The 16,181-nt window shown below is 42.8% G+C and overlaps 1 protein-coding gene across 2 annotated transcripts in view; it reads right to left on the bottom strand.

Moving 5' to 3' along the window:
- OLFM2 (olfactomedin 2) overlaps window positions 1-16,181 on the bottom strand; it is a 273,626-nt gene that overhangs the window by 18,810 nt on the left and 238,635 nt on the right. For both annotated transcript variants that reach the window (XM_075272628.1, XM_075272629.1), the window contains exon 5: window positions 13,797-13,903. In XM_075272628.1, coding sequence (XP_075128729.1) covers window positions 13,797-13,903 — 107 coding nt within the window. The remainder of the gene's footprint in view (window positions 1-13,796; window positions 13,904-16,181) is intronic.

Genomic DNA, 16,181 nt, shown 5'->3' with positions numbered 1-16,181 from the left:
TGATATCATTTATATACTGGAGTTTACCATCTTAAGATGTCCATTTATGAGCAGGTTGTAAAGCTCAGATGGTGCGGTCGTAATATAGACAGGTTTGAGCACCTCATATACGACATAGGCCACATTAAAGTCATTATTATAAGAAGCCAATATCTCTACCATCATGCTATACCATAAATCACGCCAAACCCCAGGGGCTGAGCACTGAAACATTGCTGGCCCAAAAATTCCCCACAAACCTCAGAGTTCAGCCAGTAGAATTATCATTTCCACAATATAATTTTTTTTTTCTGTTGGAACATATTTCCCTTCTCAGTATGAAGAATCTGACATAAGTCTCTATTTTCCTTGCAGCCGTGTGTGAAAAATAGTCCTTGTGATTTATAGTGAAATCTTCCTTTAATCACCTTCAATTTATGCTCCTCCAGCCCAAGCGCACTGTATCTGAAATGCATTCTGGCCGCCGGCCACCTATGGGCTCTTTGTCAAGCTCGCCATTAAGATGCGAAGGTGAAAAACATACGCAACGTAGAAGCCCATAAATCCACCATGACTAATAATTATAGAGAGATAAGGAGATGGATTCCCAAATGAGAGGAAAATAGTCGGGAGTTCAGGAAAAATGATAGATAGATAGATAGATAGATAGATAGATAGATAGATAGATAGATAGAAAGATAGATAGATAGATAGATAGATAGATAGATAGATAGATAGATAGATAGATAGATAGATAGGAGATAGATAGATAGATAGATAGATAGATAGATAGATAGATAGATAGATAGATAGACAGGAGATAGATAGATAGGAGATAGATAGGAGATGATAGATAGATAGATAGATAGATAGATAGATAGATAGATAGATGATAGATAGATAGATAGATAGATAGATAGGAGATAGATAGATAGATAGATAGATAGATAGATAGATAGATAGATAGGAGATAGATAGATAGATAGATAGATAGGAGATAGATAGATAGATAGATAGATAGATAGATAGATAGATAGATAGACAGGAGATAGATAGATAGATAGATAGATAGATAGATAGATAGGAGATAGATAGATAGATAGATAGATAGATAGATAGATAGATAGATAGATAGGAGATAGGTAGATAGATAGATAGATAGATAGATAGATAGATGATAGATAGATAGATAGATAGATAGATAGATAATAGGAAGAAAGATAGATCAATAGATAGATAGAGAGATAGATAGATAGATAGATAGATAGATAGATAGATACACTCACCGGCCACTTTATTAGGTACACCTGTCCAACTGCTCGTTAACATTTAATTTCTAATCAGCCAATCACATGGCGGCAACTCAGTGCATTTAGGCATGTAGACATGGTCAAGACAATCTCCTGCAGTTCAAACCGAGCATCAGTATGGGGAAGAAAGGTGATTTGAGTGCCTTTGAATGTGGCATGGTTGTTGGTCCAGAAGGGCTGGTCTGAGTATTTCAGAAACTGCTGATCTACTGGGATTTTCACGCACAACCATCTCTAGGGTTTACAGAGAATGGTCCGAAAAAGAAAAAACATCCAGTGAGCGGCAGTTCTGTGGGCGGAAATGCGTTGTTGATGCCAGAGGTCAGAGGAGAATGGCCAGACTGGTTTGAGCTGATAGAAAGGCAACAGTGACTCAAATAGCCACCCGTTACAACCAAGGTAGCCAGAAGAGCATCTCTGAATGCACAGTACGTCGAACTTTGAGGCAGATGGGCTACAGCAGCAGAAGACCACACCGGGTGCCACTCCTTTCAGCTAAGAACAGGAAACTGAGGCTACAATTTGCACAAGCTCATCGAAATTGGACAATTGAAGATTGGAAAAACGTTGCCTGGTCTGATGAGTCTCGATTTCTGCTGCGACATTCGGATGGTAGGGTCAGAATTTGGCGTCAACAACATGAAAGCATGGATCCATCCTGTCTTGTATCAACGGTTCAGGCTGGTGGTGGTGGTGTCATGGTGTGGGGAATATTTTCTTGGCACTCTTTGGGCCCCTTGGTACCAATTGAGCATCGTTGCAACGCCAAAGCCTACCTGAGTATTGTTGCTGACCATGTCCATCCCTTTATGACCACAATGTACCCAACATCTGATGGCTACTTTCAGCAGGATAATGCAATGCCATGTCATAAAGCTGGAATCATCTCAGACTGGTTTCTTGAACATGACAATGAGTTCACTGTACTCCAATGGCCTCCACAGTCACCAGATCTCAATCCAATAGAGCATCTTTGGGATGTGGTGGAACGGGAGATTCGCATCATGGATGTGCAGCCGACAAATCTGCGGCAACTGTGTGATGCCATCATGTCAATATGGACCAAAATCTCTGAGGAATGCTTCCAGCACCTTGTTGTATCTATGCCACGAAGAATTGAGGCAGTTCTGAAGGCAAAAGGGGGTCCAACCCGTTACTAGCATGGTGTACCTAATAAAGTGGCCGGTGAGTGTAGATAGATAGATAGATAATTAGATACATATATATAGATGATCGATAGATACATAGATAGAGAGATATGAGATGGATGGATGGATGGATAGATAGATAGATAGATAGATAGATAGATAGATAGATAGATAGATAGATATGACATAGATAGATAATTAGATAGATATGAGAATGACAGATGGATGGATGGATAGATAGATAGATAGATAGATAGATAGATAATTAGATACATATTATATAGATGATCGATAGATACATAGATAGAGATATGAGATGGATGGATGGATGGATAGATAGATAGATAGATATGACATAGATAGATAATTAGATAGATAGATATGAGATTGACAGATGGATGGATAGATAGATAGATAGATAGATAGATAGATAGATAGATAGATAATGGGGACCTGAAAAAAAACAAAAACCCTATGTTAGGCCCTTGTTCTCCCATGATATGAGTTGCTGGTTACAGTATTATTTCCAGCTTTGAACATCATTTTTATCATACTTAGTCTAAGGACTAAACCTATAACGTTGCGACTTCTCCCCTGGGCTCCCCCTTACTATATTCTGGGGTTTGAGCAGACCTGAGTGTATAATAATATCCCTTCCAAAACGGACCTGAAGTCTGAACCTAACAAATATTCTTTACAACAAATCTCACGAGGTTCTTCCATTTCTAGCGCGCCTCAAAGATGTTTGGAACAAACTCCCCGCGGAGTTCCTTAAAAAACTATCTACGAGTGTATCGAGAAGAACTGAAGGAAATGGAAAATATTCACGGGAATTAGATTTCTTTTCTCTTCATTCCCTTCACGTTTTATTAATTGACAAAAACAAAAAAATAACAGAAATTTTTAGGGTTTTTTTTGGAAACATTCTTACATTACATGATTTTTTCCATAGGTGCCTAAAACTTGTGCACAGTACTGTATATTGGTGATGCATTATGGTAAAAAAAAAATCACTTTCAATTCTGGATTTATGAGAACTATATAAATTTGGGGACTGAAGTTGAATGTAGAATATATTGGGTTTGCTTAAAGGGAGCACGTTGCCTAAAAAATGCTTTTAAATCTGCAGACAGTATATCATAGAGCAAGAAGAGCCGAGTAGATTGATATATAATTTAGGGGGAAAGGGTTTAGTGTAACCAGTTCTTTATCCTTGCAAATCTCTGCTTTTTTATGCTTAAGGGTCCAGTGGGTGGAGCTATTTAGTGTGAACCTTCCATATTTGGGCATGAAACTGCCAATCGTTGAGTAGGACCACCCACTGGACTCCCGAAGATTTCCCAACCTTCTTATATATCAATCTGCTCGGCTCCTCCTGCTCTATAACATACTGCAGATGGTTCGTTCAATGTGGCAGGATCCCTTTAAATAACCTCTATATAATATAATCTTATCAATAAATTCTTGAGCTGTGTTCGGGCTTTACATTTATCACAAGTGCCCTATAGACCAATCTCCAGACTACCATAAAACAGCCTGTATTCCGATAGGGTCTCGAGACAAATGAAGGCTATCTGTAATTCCGCGCCGCCCTCCACTCTGGATCTATTAGCATCCCTCCATTGACAGCCCTATGTTTTCCCCTAAAGCCGCCATTATTTTCTCTTTATAGTTTCCTTCTAATACGTTATTCTTTCGCAAATCTCCTCTTCACCATAAAACAGCAATTTAGTCTTCTCATTAACTAAATATCCATCTGCAATCGCATTCATTAAATAATACTTGCGATGTCCAATTCCATTACGCCGCTGAACTTCAGGATCGTGGGCAGGATGATTAGAGACCGTCCCCAATAGCGATGTTGGTGAACGCGTGAATGCGGAATGGAAAGTGTATAGTGCTAGGAAATCTCTTATGGCCGTATAAATAAAAGATAAGTCACTTTCAATGGAAATAACTTACTCCCTGCTCTATAAACTTATATTACATTTTTTGGACAAATTCACTTTCTTTTGGGTAGCAGATCACGATTTGTCATACATATACATTTCCTATCAGTTAAAGAGGTTTTTATGTTTTTATTCCCCCGGGTCTCCAATCATCTCACCCCCATGCCCTGCTCCTAGTGTCTGGAGACTTCAACCATGTCTCAGCATCCACTCTACCAGGCTTCACACAGTATGTAACCTGCCATACAAGAGACAACAAGACGCTGGACTTGCTCTTTGCCAATGTAAGGGATGCATATAACTCATCTGCCCTACCACCCCTAGGCAGATCAGATCACAACCTGGTATATCTGCGACCCACATACATTCCACTGGTGCGCAGAGAACCGGCGGTTACCCGTACCGTGAAGATTTGGTCAGAGGGAAGTGTCGAGTCTCTAAGGGACTGCTTTGATATAACTTTATGGGAAGTGTTTCAAGACTCATTTCCAGAGGACATTGAGGGACTCACACATTGCATAACGGACTACATTAATTTCTGTGTGGACAGCACGGTACCAACTAGGAAGGTGAGGTGTTTCTCCAATAACAAACCATGGATTAACTCTGAGATTAAAACTCTCCTCAAGCAAAAAAAGAGAATTTTTAGGTCTGGGGACAAAGATGGCCTGGGGGCGGTTCAGAAACAGCTGAGACAATTGATCAGAGAAGGGAAAGCCAACTACAGACGGAAGATGGAGCTACAGATGGGGGAGGGTAGAATCTCTGAGGTGTGGGACAGCCTTAAGGCAATTTCAGGACACAAGGAAAAGACAAGGCACCGAACAGTAGGGGACAGGAAGTGGCTTAACGAGCTTAATCTATTCTTCAATAGATTCGACTCCAAGCAAATGCTCCCTCCACCAGCATGTCAGCTACCCGCCCTCCCCTCACACACCAAGACCCAACCCCCACCGACCTGCGGTCAACTGCAATCTGACTATCTGATCCTGCAGGAGTATCAGGTGTGTAAGGAAATGAAGAATATTAGAGCGAACAAAGCGGGGGGACCTGATGGTATAAGCGCAAGAGTTCTTAAAATGTGCAGTGACCAGCTGTGTGGTATTATAACGCACATGTACAATATGAGCCTGAAGCTGGGGGTGGTACCTCAACTGTGGAAAACATCTTGTGTGGTACCAGTCCCAAAGAAACCCAACCCGATGGGCTACAATGACTACCGACCTGTAGCACTGACATCACACCTAATGAAGGTCCTAGAGAGACTGGTCCTGACACACCTACGCCCCCTAGTGAGCTCCGCTCTGGACCCCCTCCAGTTTGCCTACCGGCCAGGCATTGGGGTAGATGACGCCATCATCCACCTTCTTCACAGAGCTCTCTCTCACCTGGAGAAACCCGGGAACACTGTGAGAATAATGTTCTTTGATTTCTCCAGTGCGTTCAACACCATTCAGCCAGGGCTACTGAGGGAGAAGCTGAACCTTGGTGGTGTGGACCATCACCTGTCCAACTGGATCCTAGACTACCTGACAAACCGCCCTCAGTATGTGAGAGCCCAGGACTGTGTGTCTGACACTGTGATCTGTAGTACGGGGGCACCTCAAGGTACAGTTCTTGCCCCATTCCTCTTCACACTGTACACTGCTGACTTCAGGCACAACTCATCCAGCTGTTACTTACAGAAGTACTCCGATGACTCTGCTATAGTCGGCCTTATCACTGATGGCGATGATAGGGAATACAGAGACTTAAACCGGGATTTTGTTGAATGGTGCCAGCAGAACCAGCTCAGGATTAATGCTGGGAAGACCAAGGAGATGGTGGTGGACTTTAGTAAACGGAGAGGTGCTCCGACCCCGGTGGAGATCCAAGGAACATGTATTGAGATAGTCAGGACCTATAAGTACCTGGGCGTGCTTCTCAATAATAAACTAGACTGGGCTGATCACCTGGAGGCGCTGCACAGAAAGGGCCACAGCAGACTCTACCTGCTCAGGAGGCTGAGGGCCTTCGGAGTCCAGGGGACACTTCTTATGGCCTTCTTCAACTCTGTGGTTGCCTCAGCCATCTTTTTCGGTGTGGCCTGCTGGGGAAGCAGTATATCAACCAGGGACAGAAATAGACTTGACAGGCTGATCAGGAGGGCCAGCTCTGTCCTGGGGAGCCCCTTGGACCCAGTACAGGTGGTGGGTGACAGAAGGATACTGTCTGTGGTGACCTCCATGCGGGGGAACAAATCCCACCCTATGTATGGGACCCTGATGGGACTTGGCAGCACTGTAAGCGACCGTCTGCTTCACCCCAAGTGTGAGAAGGAGCGCTATCGCAGGTCCTTCCTTCCAACCGCGACCAGGCTGTATAATCTACATCAGACCAAACGAAGAGCTCTCCGCACAGAGAACTAATGATTATGAGGATGACCATGAGGTCTTCCTCTTTCTCTTCTGTTTTTTCTTAGCTGCCATGGACTCCTAGTATATCTTCTCTTCTCAGCTTATCTGTGTCTACGTCTGTAACATATTACTCTGTATTATCCTGTATCTGTATTACTATGCTGCTGTAACACGCTGAAATTTCCCCAAGGTGGGACTATTAAAGGATTATCTTATTATACTCTGGGGTCTGAAAAGACCCCAGAGTATAATAATTGTTTATGGGTGTCCACTATGGGACATAATACTGTGTGCAGGGGCCACTATGGGGGATAATACTGTGTGCAGTGGCCACTATGGGGGATAATACTGTGTGCAGGGGCCACTATGGGGCATAATACTGTGTGCAGGAGCTACTATGGGGGATAATACTGTGTGCAGTGGCCACTATGGGCTATAATACTGTGTGCAGGGGCCACTATGGGGGATAATACTGTGTTCAGGGGCCACTATGGGGGATAATACTGTATGCAGGGGCCACTAATGGACATAATACTGTGTGCAGGGGACACTATGGGGCATAATACTGTGTACAGGGGCCACTATGGGGCATAATACTGTGTGCAGGGGCCACTAAGGGACATAATGCTGTGTGCAGGGCCACTATGGGAAATAATACTGTGTGCAGGGGCCACTATGGGGCATAATACTGTGTACAGGGGCCACTATGGGGCATAATACTGTGTGCAGGGGCCACTAAGGGACATAATGCTGTGTGCAGGGCCACTATGGGAAATAATACTGTGTGCAGGGGCCACTATGGGGCATACTACTGTGTGCAGGGGCCCCTATGGGGCATAATACTGTGTGCAGGGGCCACTAAGGGACATAATACTGTGTGCAGGGGCCACTATGGGAAATAATACTGGGTGCAGGGGTCACTATGGGGGATAATACTGTGTGCAGGGGCCACTAAGGGGCATGATACTGTGTGCAGGGGCCACTAAGGGACATAATACTGTGTGCAGGGGCCACTAAGGGACATAATACTGTGTGCAGGGTGCAGGGACCACTATGGGGGATAATACTGTGTGCAGGGACCACTATGGGGGATAATACTGTGTGCAGGTGCCACTAAGGGACATAATACTATGTGCAGGGCCACTAAGGGACATAATACTGTGTGCAGGGGCCACTAAGGGACATAATACTGTGTGCAGGGGCCACTATGGGGCATAATACTGTGTGCAGGGGCCACTAAGGGGCATGTTACTGTGTGCAGGGGCCACTAAGGGACATAATACTGTGTGCAGGGGCCACTAAGGGACATAATACTGTGTGCAGGGCTTACTAAGGGACATAATAGAGTGCGGAGGAGGGGGTCGGTCAAGGTCTTCGGTGTCAGTGTTGGTTGGGGGGGGTCCATGTCAAAAGTTTGCCACGGGTCCCCGCCATTCCTAGTTACGCCACTGATGCTCAGCTATCTCCTGTGTCACTAATGAAATGTAGCAACCACCATGTGGCCACCTATCTATTCCGAACTCTCGATCTGTTGGGGTCAAAGCGATTGGATTCCACCAATTTGCAAGTTATCCCCTATCATGTAGATAGGATATAAGTTCCCCAGATGGGAAGAAATCTTTGATTAAATAATTGTTGGAATCAGAAAAACTTATATTGAGTTTAATAAAAACTATGACTAGATCTACAAATTTATATCGGTGGCTATATAAAGGGCTAGCGCACGGAGAAGATGGTAAAAGTAGCCACCTAGGATGGAGTCTTTTCTCAATATGATCATTAGTAGCCCTCATACCATGAAACAACCAACCATAAGGTATGTTTACATAACAAAATGTGCCATGGATTAGGGGACGGATTCATATGGGATAGCTAGCGTATCTCTTTGTGATAACAGATCACTAAATTATGTTTTTAGAAAGGCTGCTCAATCTGTGATATATATGGAAAGTGACAAGTCCAGTCAAGTGGACACATGTGTGTATACCATTACTTCTAGCAACTGTGACAACCATTATACTGGGATGTTATACTGTATGGGAGCTGGGGTAATGATACTGTGTGGGGGCTGATCTGGGGTATTATGTTGTGTGGTGGTGGAGGAATTACACTGTGTAGGGTATGTGGCCATTGTACTGTGCGGGGACTAAGGGAATAATACTGTGTAGGGAGTGAGCTGGGAAATGTGGAGGGTCACTGAGGGAACATTATAATATTTAGAGAAACGTAGTATATGATATACTGTGTGGAGGCATCAACGAGAGCATTATACTGTGGGCAGGGAGCTCCAATACCCCTCCCACCTGGTGACCTCCCCCCTATGAAAAAATCCTGCATATGCCCCTACCTGTTATACTTTTGGTGATGACCACTTGTAGAATTGTAGGGCAACTGTTACACTTTCCAAAGATGCCTTTCTTATTCTGCATTGCAGCCCCATTTTCACGAATATCAGTGTTTTATTCTTATTTAATTTAACTGGTAAGGGCTTTATAGGTTTCATCCTCTCCTGATAGGGATTCACTCCCTGCTCTAGATAACCACCCTTAACTGCCGCCCAGCTCCTCCCCGTTGCTTGAGCGACACCTTCCACTTTGCCACTATGTCTGTTAGGAGTGGTTTACCTAGAGCAGAGAGTGAAACACCAGCAGAAGAAATTTTCCTAAAATCCTTTTCAGCTAATTTGCATAAGAATAAAACACTGGTATTTATAAAAATGGGGCTGCAAGGCAGAGTAAGAAAGGCATCTTTGGAAAGTTTAGAAGTTGCCCTACAAGGTACTGCTATTACATTGGTACAGATGTTGCTGCTGTCAGGCTCTCATGGAGCTGATGCTTCACTAATTTTAGCGCAGTTGAAATGTTATCTCTAGTCCCTACCATTCCCAAGTAGCCCTGCAGTTAATTTTGGTGCCTGATATTCCAAATAGTCTCTCTACTGTCAGGTGAGTGGTGTCAGATATGAGGAGAAAAGAGGAGGAGGGATCATAGCTCTTATCAAAGACAGATATGGTTGACATATTGACATATTTTCATTTTAATATCCCTTAACATTTCTTGTATGTAATTTTATAGGATTTATAGTAAAATTGATATTGTGAGAAGGTGACAGGCAGAGTGCTGAAATCCCGGTATATCTGCCCCAGATTTCTTACTTATATGTGGTCCAGGGCAAGTCTTGAATAGGCCCCAGCCTTAGGTGTGGGTCCTGGGCTCGTTACTAGGCTAAAAAAGGCTGCAGAGCCCGCACTTTAGGGCAGATCCTGGGAGTGGGATGAGGCGCCTGGGTCTGTCCTGATCCACTGAGTCTGGTGAGACATATTGTGCACTTTTTGGTTTTAAGCCCCAGATACAGTTAGTATTTATTGTCTAGTTAGCGCTCGGACGAGCAGGATTTTGTTTCTTATTGTTTTGCCTGAAGTTAAGGTTGTATTTTATTTTGCTCATTTTTGTGCCTGACATGAAGGTTTATTTATTTATTTTTGCGTCCCTGTCTCTGACTGGTTGGGTCTGCACCATTACTGCTACCGAGTTAGTGACTAACTAACACTGTCTAAGTGACTAACACAATCTCTAACGATTTAACCTTCTCATAAGTTTGCTGAAACCTTCCACCCTAGATTCACTTAAATATCTTTAATAAAAATCAATTTGCAAAGTCTTCCTGTAGTCTTCTATAGATAAGAAATTCCTATTAAACCTTTTGGTCACATCTCCGTACTTTTGTGTTCAATCATCCTCAAGAAAAAGCCTCTTCACAAATGGAACCACTCACCGCTTCCTTCTACGTATGTAGCTTACCAAGCAGCCGGGGTCTTCTCTAGTCTCCTAGACCTTCATGAACTGCTCTTCCCAGGTGCTGTCAATAATTTTAGAAAAGACCTGCCTGCCAATAGTTCTGAAGCCAACGTGAAGCCCACCAGGACTCTTTTGGACTAAGTTCAGACACAATACAAATTGTGTTTCCAAATGGCGTATTAGACCGACGCTCTAAATGTTCCCTCTCGAAAACTTTCAGGACATAAAGGAAGATAACCATTTTGTAGTTTTTAACAACTTTCGAACAGCATGAGTGGTTGATGTGAAGCTCGACTCTTACCGCATTGTCAACTGGCATTTGTCAAGTCAACCACTGAGCGTCGGCTTCTATGGTTCGTCCTACTCAACCCTTTATACTTCTACCAGCCGAAAGTTCACAAGACTTTTTTCAACTTTACCTCTTTGTAGAGATGGACTTTGAAAATTGCCGAAGCCTCTGGTCTACTGTAGGCCGTGATGCCTTAGATCTCAGCTTCAGGTAGACTGAGAATTATCAGGCCCCCATAGGTTACTTTTTTGTAAATGTTTTTCATCCATGCTACAGTGGTTGGTATATTCATGGAGACATTTCATCTGTCATGCTACTTAGACGCCTTCTAAATCCTTTAATTTCATTAGCTGCGCTTGGCTTGTTCCATGGGGGATAAAACAGATTAGGTAAAAGCAGCTTGGATGTTCTGCCTCTGCTGGATTTTCACTGCTAAATGAAGCTCGGGATAAATTGTGGTTGGAATGAAAAACATTTGCTTTCCCCGGTAATGGCGGATCATGATATCGAAAGTTGAATGCAGTGGATTAATACAAAACACATGAATGCAGATGTCGTAGTTGACTTTTAGAAATTGGAATATATTTTTGACGGTTCCTTGTGAAAGTCCTTCTAAACCGTATCTGCGGTGAAATTTTTCTCTATATCCAAAAATATGTAACCCTGGTTCCCTTCATAAGATCATTGAATATTTATATACATTTATATCTCACACTGAAGAAGATATGTCTTTTGGGGTTGCCCAATTGGGAAAAAAATTTTGGGAAAGAACTTAGAATGAGCAAGTAGAAGCAATAACTGGGTCCAGTTGGGCACCATAGACCCGTCTCCACTAGAGATGAGCGAGTAGTACTCGATCGAGTAGGTGTTCGATGAAATACTACGGTATTCGAAATACTCGTACTTGATCGAGTACCACTCGCTGTTCGAAGTTAAGATTCGATGCAGAAACAGCGTTGATTGGCAGAAAGCTATACATTGCCAATCAACGCTGGTTCTTCTCCTACCTTTAGAAGTCTTTTCCCTGCGCAGCTTCCCCGCGGCGTCTTCCGGCTCTGAATTCACTCTGCCAGGCATCGGGCCTGGGTAGAGCCGACTGCGCATGTCCGCTTGTAGTGTCTGGCAGAGTGAATTCAAGGCCGGAAGAGGACGTGGGGACACTGCGCAGGAAGAAGAATCCTGCCCGACACTCACTCATGGACTTGGTAAGTAGAATTTGATCAAATGTTGCCTACCCCTGAAACGAGCATTTCCCCCTATAGACTATAATGGGGTTCGAAACCCGTTCGAACAGTCGAACAGTGTGTGGCTGTTCGAATCAGATTTCGAACCCCGAACATTTTAGTGTTCGCTCATCTCTAGTGTCCACTCAAGGGGAATGTCAGCTTGGCTAATCACTGGTTTCAATGATAGCTACCCTGACCCAGGGATTAGTTCACCAGGCATTAAAGACTCCATGCACACAGCCATATTGGTTTTCTGTATGCTATCTATCAATAAGGATAGTATACTGACCCATTCATTCCATTGGCTCTATGCACATGACCATGTTTATCACAGGTTGTGAACCCAGGCCTCAAAATATAGAACAGGTCCATTTTACTCCCCATTAATGTTTATTGGTCCATCAAAAATACAGATGACAAACTGATGTCATTCATGTGATGTCCATTCTGTTTTTCCTGGCCTATACGGACTCTACGATTGTTTGCCTATAACCTAAATGTTAAGATTACACTTGACCTTTTTATTACGGTGACCCAAAAAAAAGTAGAGGTATTTTTTTCTTTTTTTTTCCCCCCCAAAAAGGTATTTACTGTACAATATATAAAGCTCCACATTCTTCTTGGCTCACCACAAAATTATGTTGGAATCTCCCAAAATAAAGAGATATCTCAACTCATACTTGGGGTTTGGGGAGAAGTATCAGCTACGTAGTTTCCCCCTAGCCCCCCAAGCTCAGCTTGAATAACAGGTCTTTATTTACCCGTGCTCTATCTCATATAAGAGCATCCCAAGTAGAGCCCCTCTCTATGACATCCATATGGATAGGTTTGGCCTTAACAAGACAACTTTCGATGAACTAGTAGAAGCTAAAGTGGGTCGCGAGTTGTTAAAACCTATGAACTTGCCCATCTTCTTAAGTATTTCTTGTGTACGTCCTAACACATACATGTATTCAAACAATTACTCTAAGAGTTGTGGTGAGACTATGGAACCCACTGCCACAATATGTCATGGTGGTGGATTCATGAGGGACCTGGACGACTTTCATAAAAAGGTAAAATATTAGCTATTACGGGTATTAGACGTTTGGTAAAGACAAGTTGGTTTGGAGTTGGGAAGGAATTGGCATTGGCCACATGGGGCGTATTTTTTGGCTTCCTCTGGGTCAAAACTGTAGGGTTATAGGTTGGACTTGATGGATTGACCTTCTTCCAACCTCATCTACTTTGTAACTCCCAAGACTATGATTACACACTACATGGCTATTACCACAAACATGGCAACCCTCCCAAAGGTCTTAGGTCCTAATATAACGATAAAGCATAATAGCCAAAGCAAATTGTAACTTGACATGAAGAACCGCTGCCGTTTTTATGTCATTACGGGAAAAAATAGCAGAAGACACACAGATTACAACCTATTTCGGCATTACACATTGCACCAGTGTACAGAGAAAAACACGCAATAAGTCTCGAGCCTTGGACATCCACTCCGAGACAACATAATGGCTTAATGGTTTATACCCAGTTTACTGCCTTCTGTTCCTAGAAGCCATCGTCACCATGTACAACAATAACTCCTTGTTACTTGATCCTTATTTTGCAGTAAGTATCATAGCCCGTGGCTTTCTAGAGCTAACAGATTAGAAAAATGCAGTTAAGATAACACATTGAGCTTTAGACCATGTATCTGATGACTCACCCTATTATCTGCACTGGGAGCCATCGTATCCGTCATCCATGACCCAAACCTGGACCCCGAGGCACGTATTGTGATTGGGTTACTGACGCCTGTGAGTTTGCCACAACCTGAAATTAGAAAAGAGATATGAGAGCGGCTGGAATGGTAATATTTATAGATTGAGCTTAGATAGTTGTAAGGCTTAAAACTTTTACAGAGTTTTTATAATAATAGAGGAAAAAGGTCCCCAGTCTATTATATTTAACACTAGATCGGCCTAATGCTACACAATATACCTACAAACTTTGTAAATATCTAAATTCTGGGGTTCACCCATCATGTTCCCCACTCCCATCAATAAAATATGTAGCATTCTCTGCTCATGAGTACCTTTGGAGGGTATCGGTGGAGGTCCCTGTGCCAATGATTCCCACCGATATCAGACTTTTTGAATGCCGAGATGGCAGCCCAAATCACAAGCACCAGTTCCAGGGTTATTGGTGTGGGGGTGCATTGGTAGCACTGGACCCTGATGCCCAAGGGAGAAAATTCTGCAGATTTTGCATTGGGACCCAAGAAATTCAACTTACACCTATACCCAGTAGTCTTGTGCCGTACATTGCTTTGGCCAATCACTATCTTCAGTGGTTTATGGCACAAGCCTTGTGACCAGAGATTGTAGCAGTCACTTAGGATGGCTTCACACAGGGATTTTTGGACCGGATTTTGACACAGAATCCGCCTCAGAATCAGGTCCAAAAACGGCTAGCCACGACTGAATGCCAGTGCAGTACATTGGCATCCAGTTGCGGCATTCCGCTCCAGATTAGGCCCAAATGAATGGGCTTGGTCGGGAGGGAGGTGTCGTGCTGTGGACGCTGCGGTGGATTGTTTTTTTATATTTTTTCAAAAAACATTTTATTTTTAATTTTTCTTCAAGCCCCATTAGGGTACTTTACCACTAGGGATATTGCTCACCTGTTCAACACATTATAACACAAATGTACTGTAGTGTATTGTGCCTGCCTCTGAACAATAACTGACATTCTATAAGGCTTGCCTCTACCAGGTCCTAATAGTTGTTCTATGGTAGCAGTCACTGGGGCCTTTAGAAACCCATCAGCTCCCCGATGGGAATGTCAGCTTCGCTAACAAACACCTAAGATGCCGCAGTCGATATTGACTGCAGCGCCTTAAGGGTTAAACAGCCCAGTTCTATGTTATTACCTATTGCCAGGCTCCCACAGTGATCACACAGGCTATGCTTTTGTTTCATGGGTAATTATCCACACCTTTGACATACATGTACATGAAAATACAGGAAGGGGTTAAAACAATAACATACAGGTATGGATTTGGATATGGATTCCAATTTCTTATGAAACCAAGTCAATATTACAACTTGCTATAAAAAGCCTTCACCTTTGCCCACTGGGTGTTCGCGGGTAGGTTCCTATAGGATTGTTAGCATATCACTCTGTGACGTCCTATCACAAAACAATGTTGTTCTTAGAAAAAGACTGAACAGACCCCAGATTATTATAATGATTTGTGGGTGTCAAGAGCCACAATTTGGGTTCGTTCTGAACCAAACTTGGCGCCTATTAGGGAGCCAAAGGCAAAGAACCTCAGAGACATATGAGCAGTGGTTGATGGTAGCTATGGCATGTGCTCCACGTTTTCCTTATGTTAGTTTTGATAGATCTGTATTCCTTTAGTCTTCATTGAGCCAGCTGTCTTCTCCAGAGACCTCAAGTCTACTTGCATAGTATATGTCATATATCACGAAAACGCGGATAATCTATACATCTTCCTAATGAACAGTGAAATGTTGGAATTAGAACTCCAAGCACCGACATGTGAATTCATGGCTTATGAACACATGTTCACAAGAATTTAATTATACGTTACCCCTGTGTATTTCCAGTCATTTCCCGCACTTGGCATCAACACCTCGGCAATAACCAGTTATAGTCCTACCTAGGAGGCTATTACTTTATAAATTTTATCTTTACTTTTACTCCGAGCTTTAAAAAAAATAAAAAAGTGGTGCTTTAAATGTGACTAATGGCCTCTCTCGGCCCGCCATGGTCAACAGCAACCTGTGACCCTTGGAATGGTCTCATATATAAAACCAATTATTATGCTGCTTTCTAAATGTTCCAACTTTCTAATCATATTATTTGAGTTTCTGCCTTCCAATTAACTCAGACCTTGCTCTAGTGGGTTCATTTCCAGCTGGGTAGCACATAAAAAAATAATCTACTTTTATCATATTAATATTTGATGTTTCTCTCAATGGCTTTGCCGAAAAGAGGGTTTTTAGTGGAGCTTGACCCAGGCGTTTTATTTTACAAAGTAACAATCACTGGATGTGAATTTAAGACGGTTTGATGGGTAGGAACA

Source organism: Leptodactylus fuscus, chromosome 5 (genome assembly GCF_031893055.1).
Source record: "Leptodactylus fuscus isolate aLepFus1 chromosome 5, aLepFus1.hap2, whole genome shotgun sequence".
Classification (NCBI taxonomy): Eukaryota; Metazoa; Chordata; class Amphibia; order Anura; family Leptodactylidae; genus Leptodactylus; species Leptodactylus fuscus.
The sequence above is the reverse complement of the archived record's forward strand: the minus strand, read 5'-3'. Positions and strand labels throughout refer to the sequence as shown.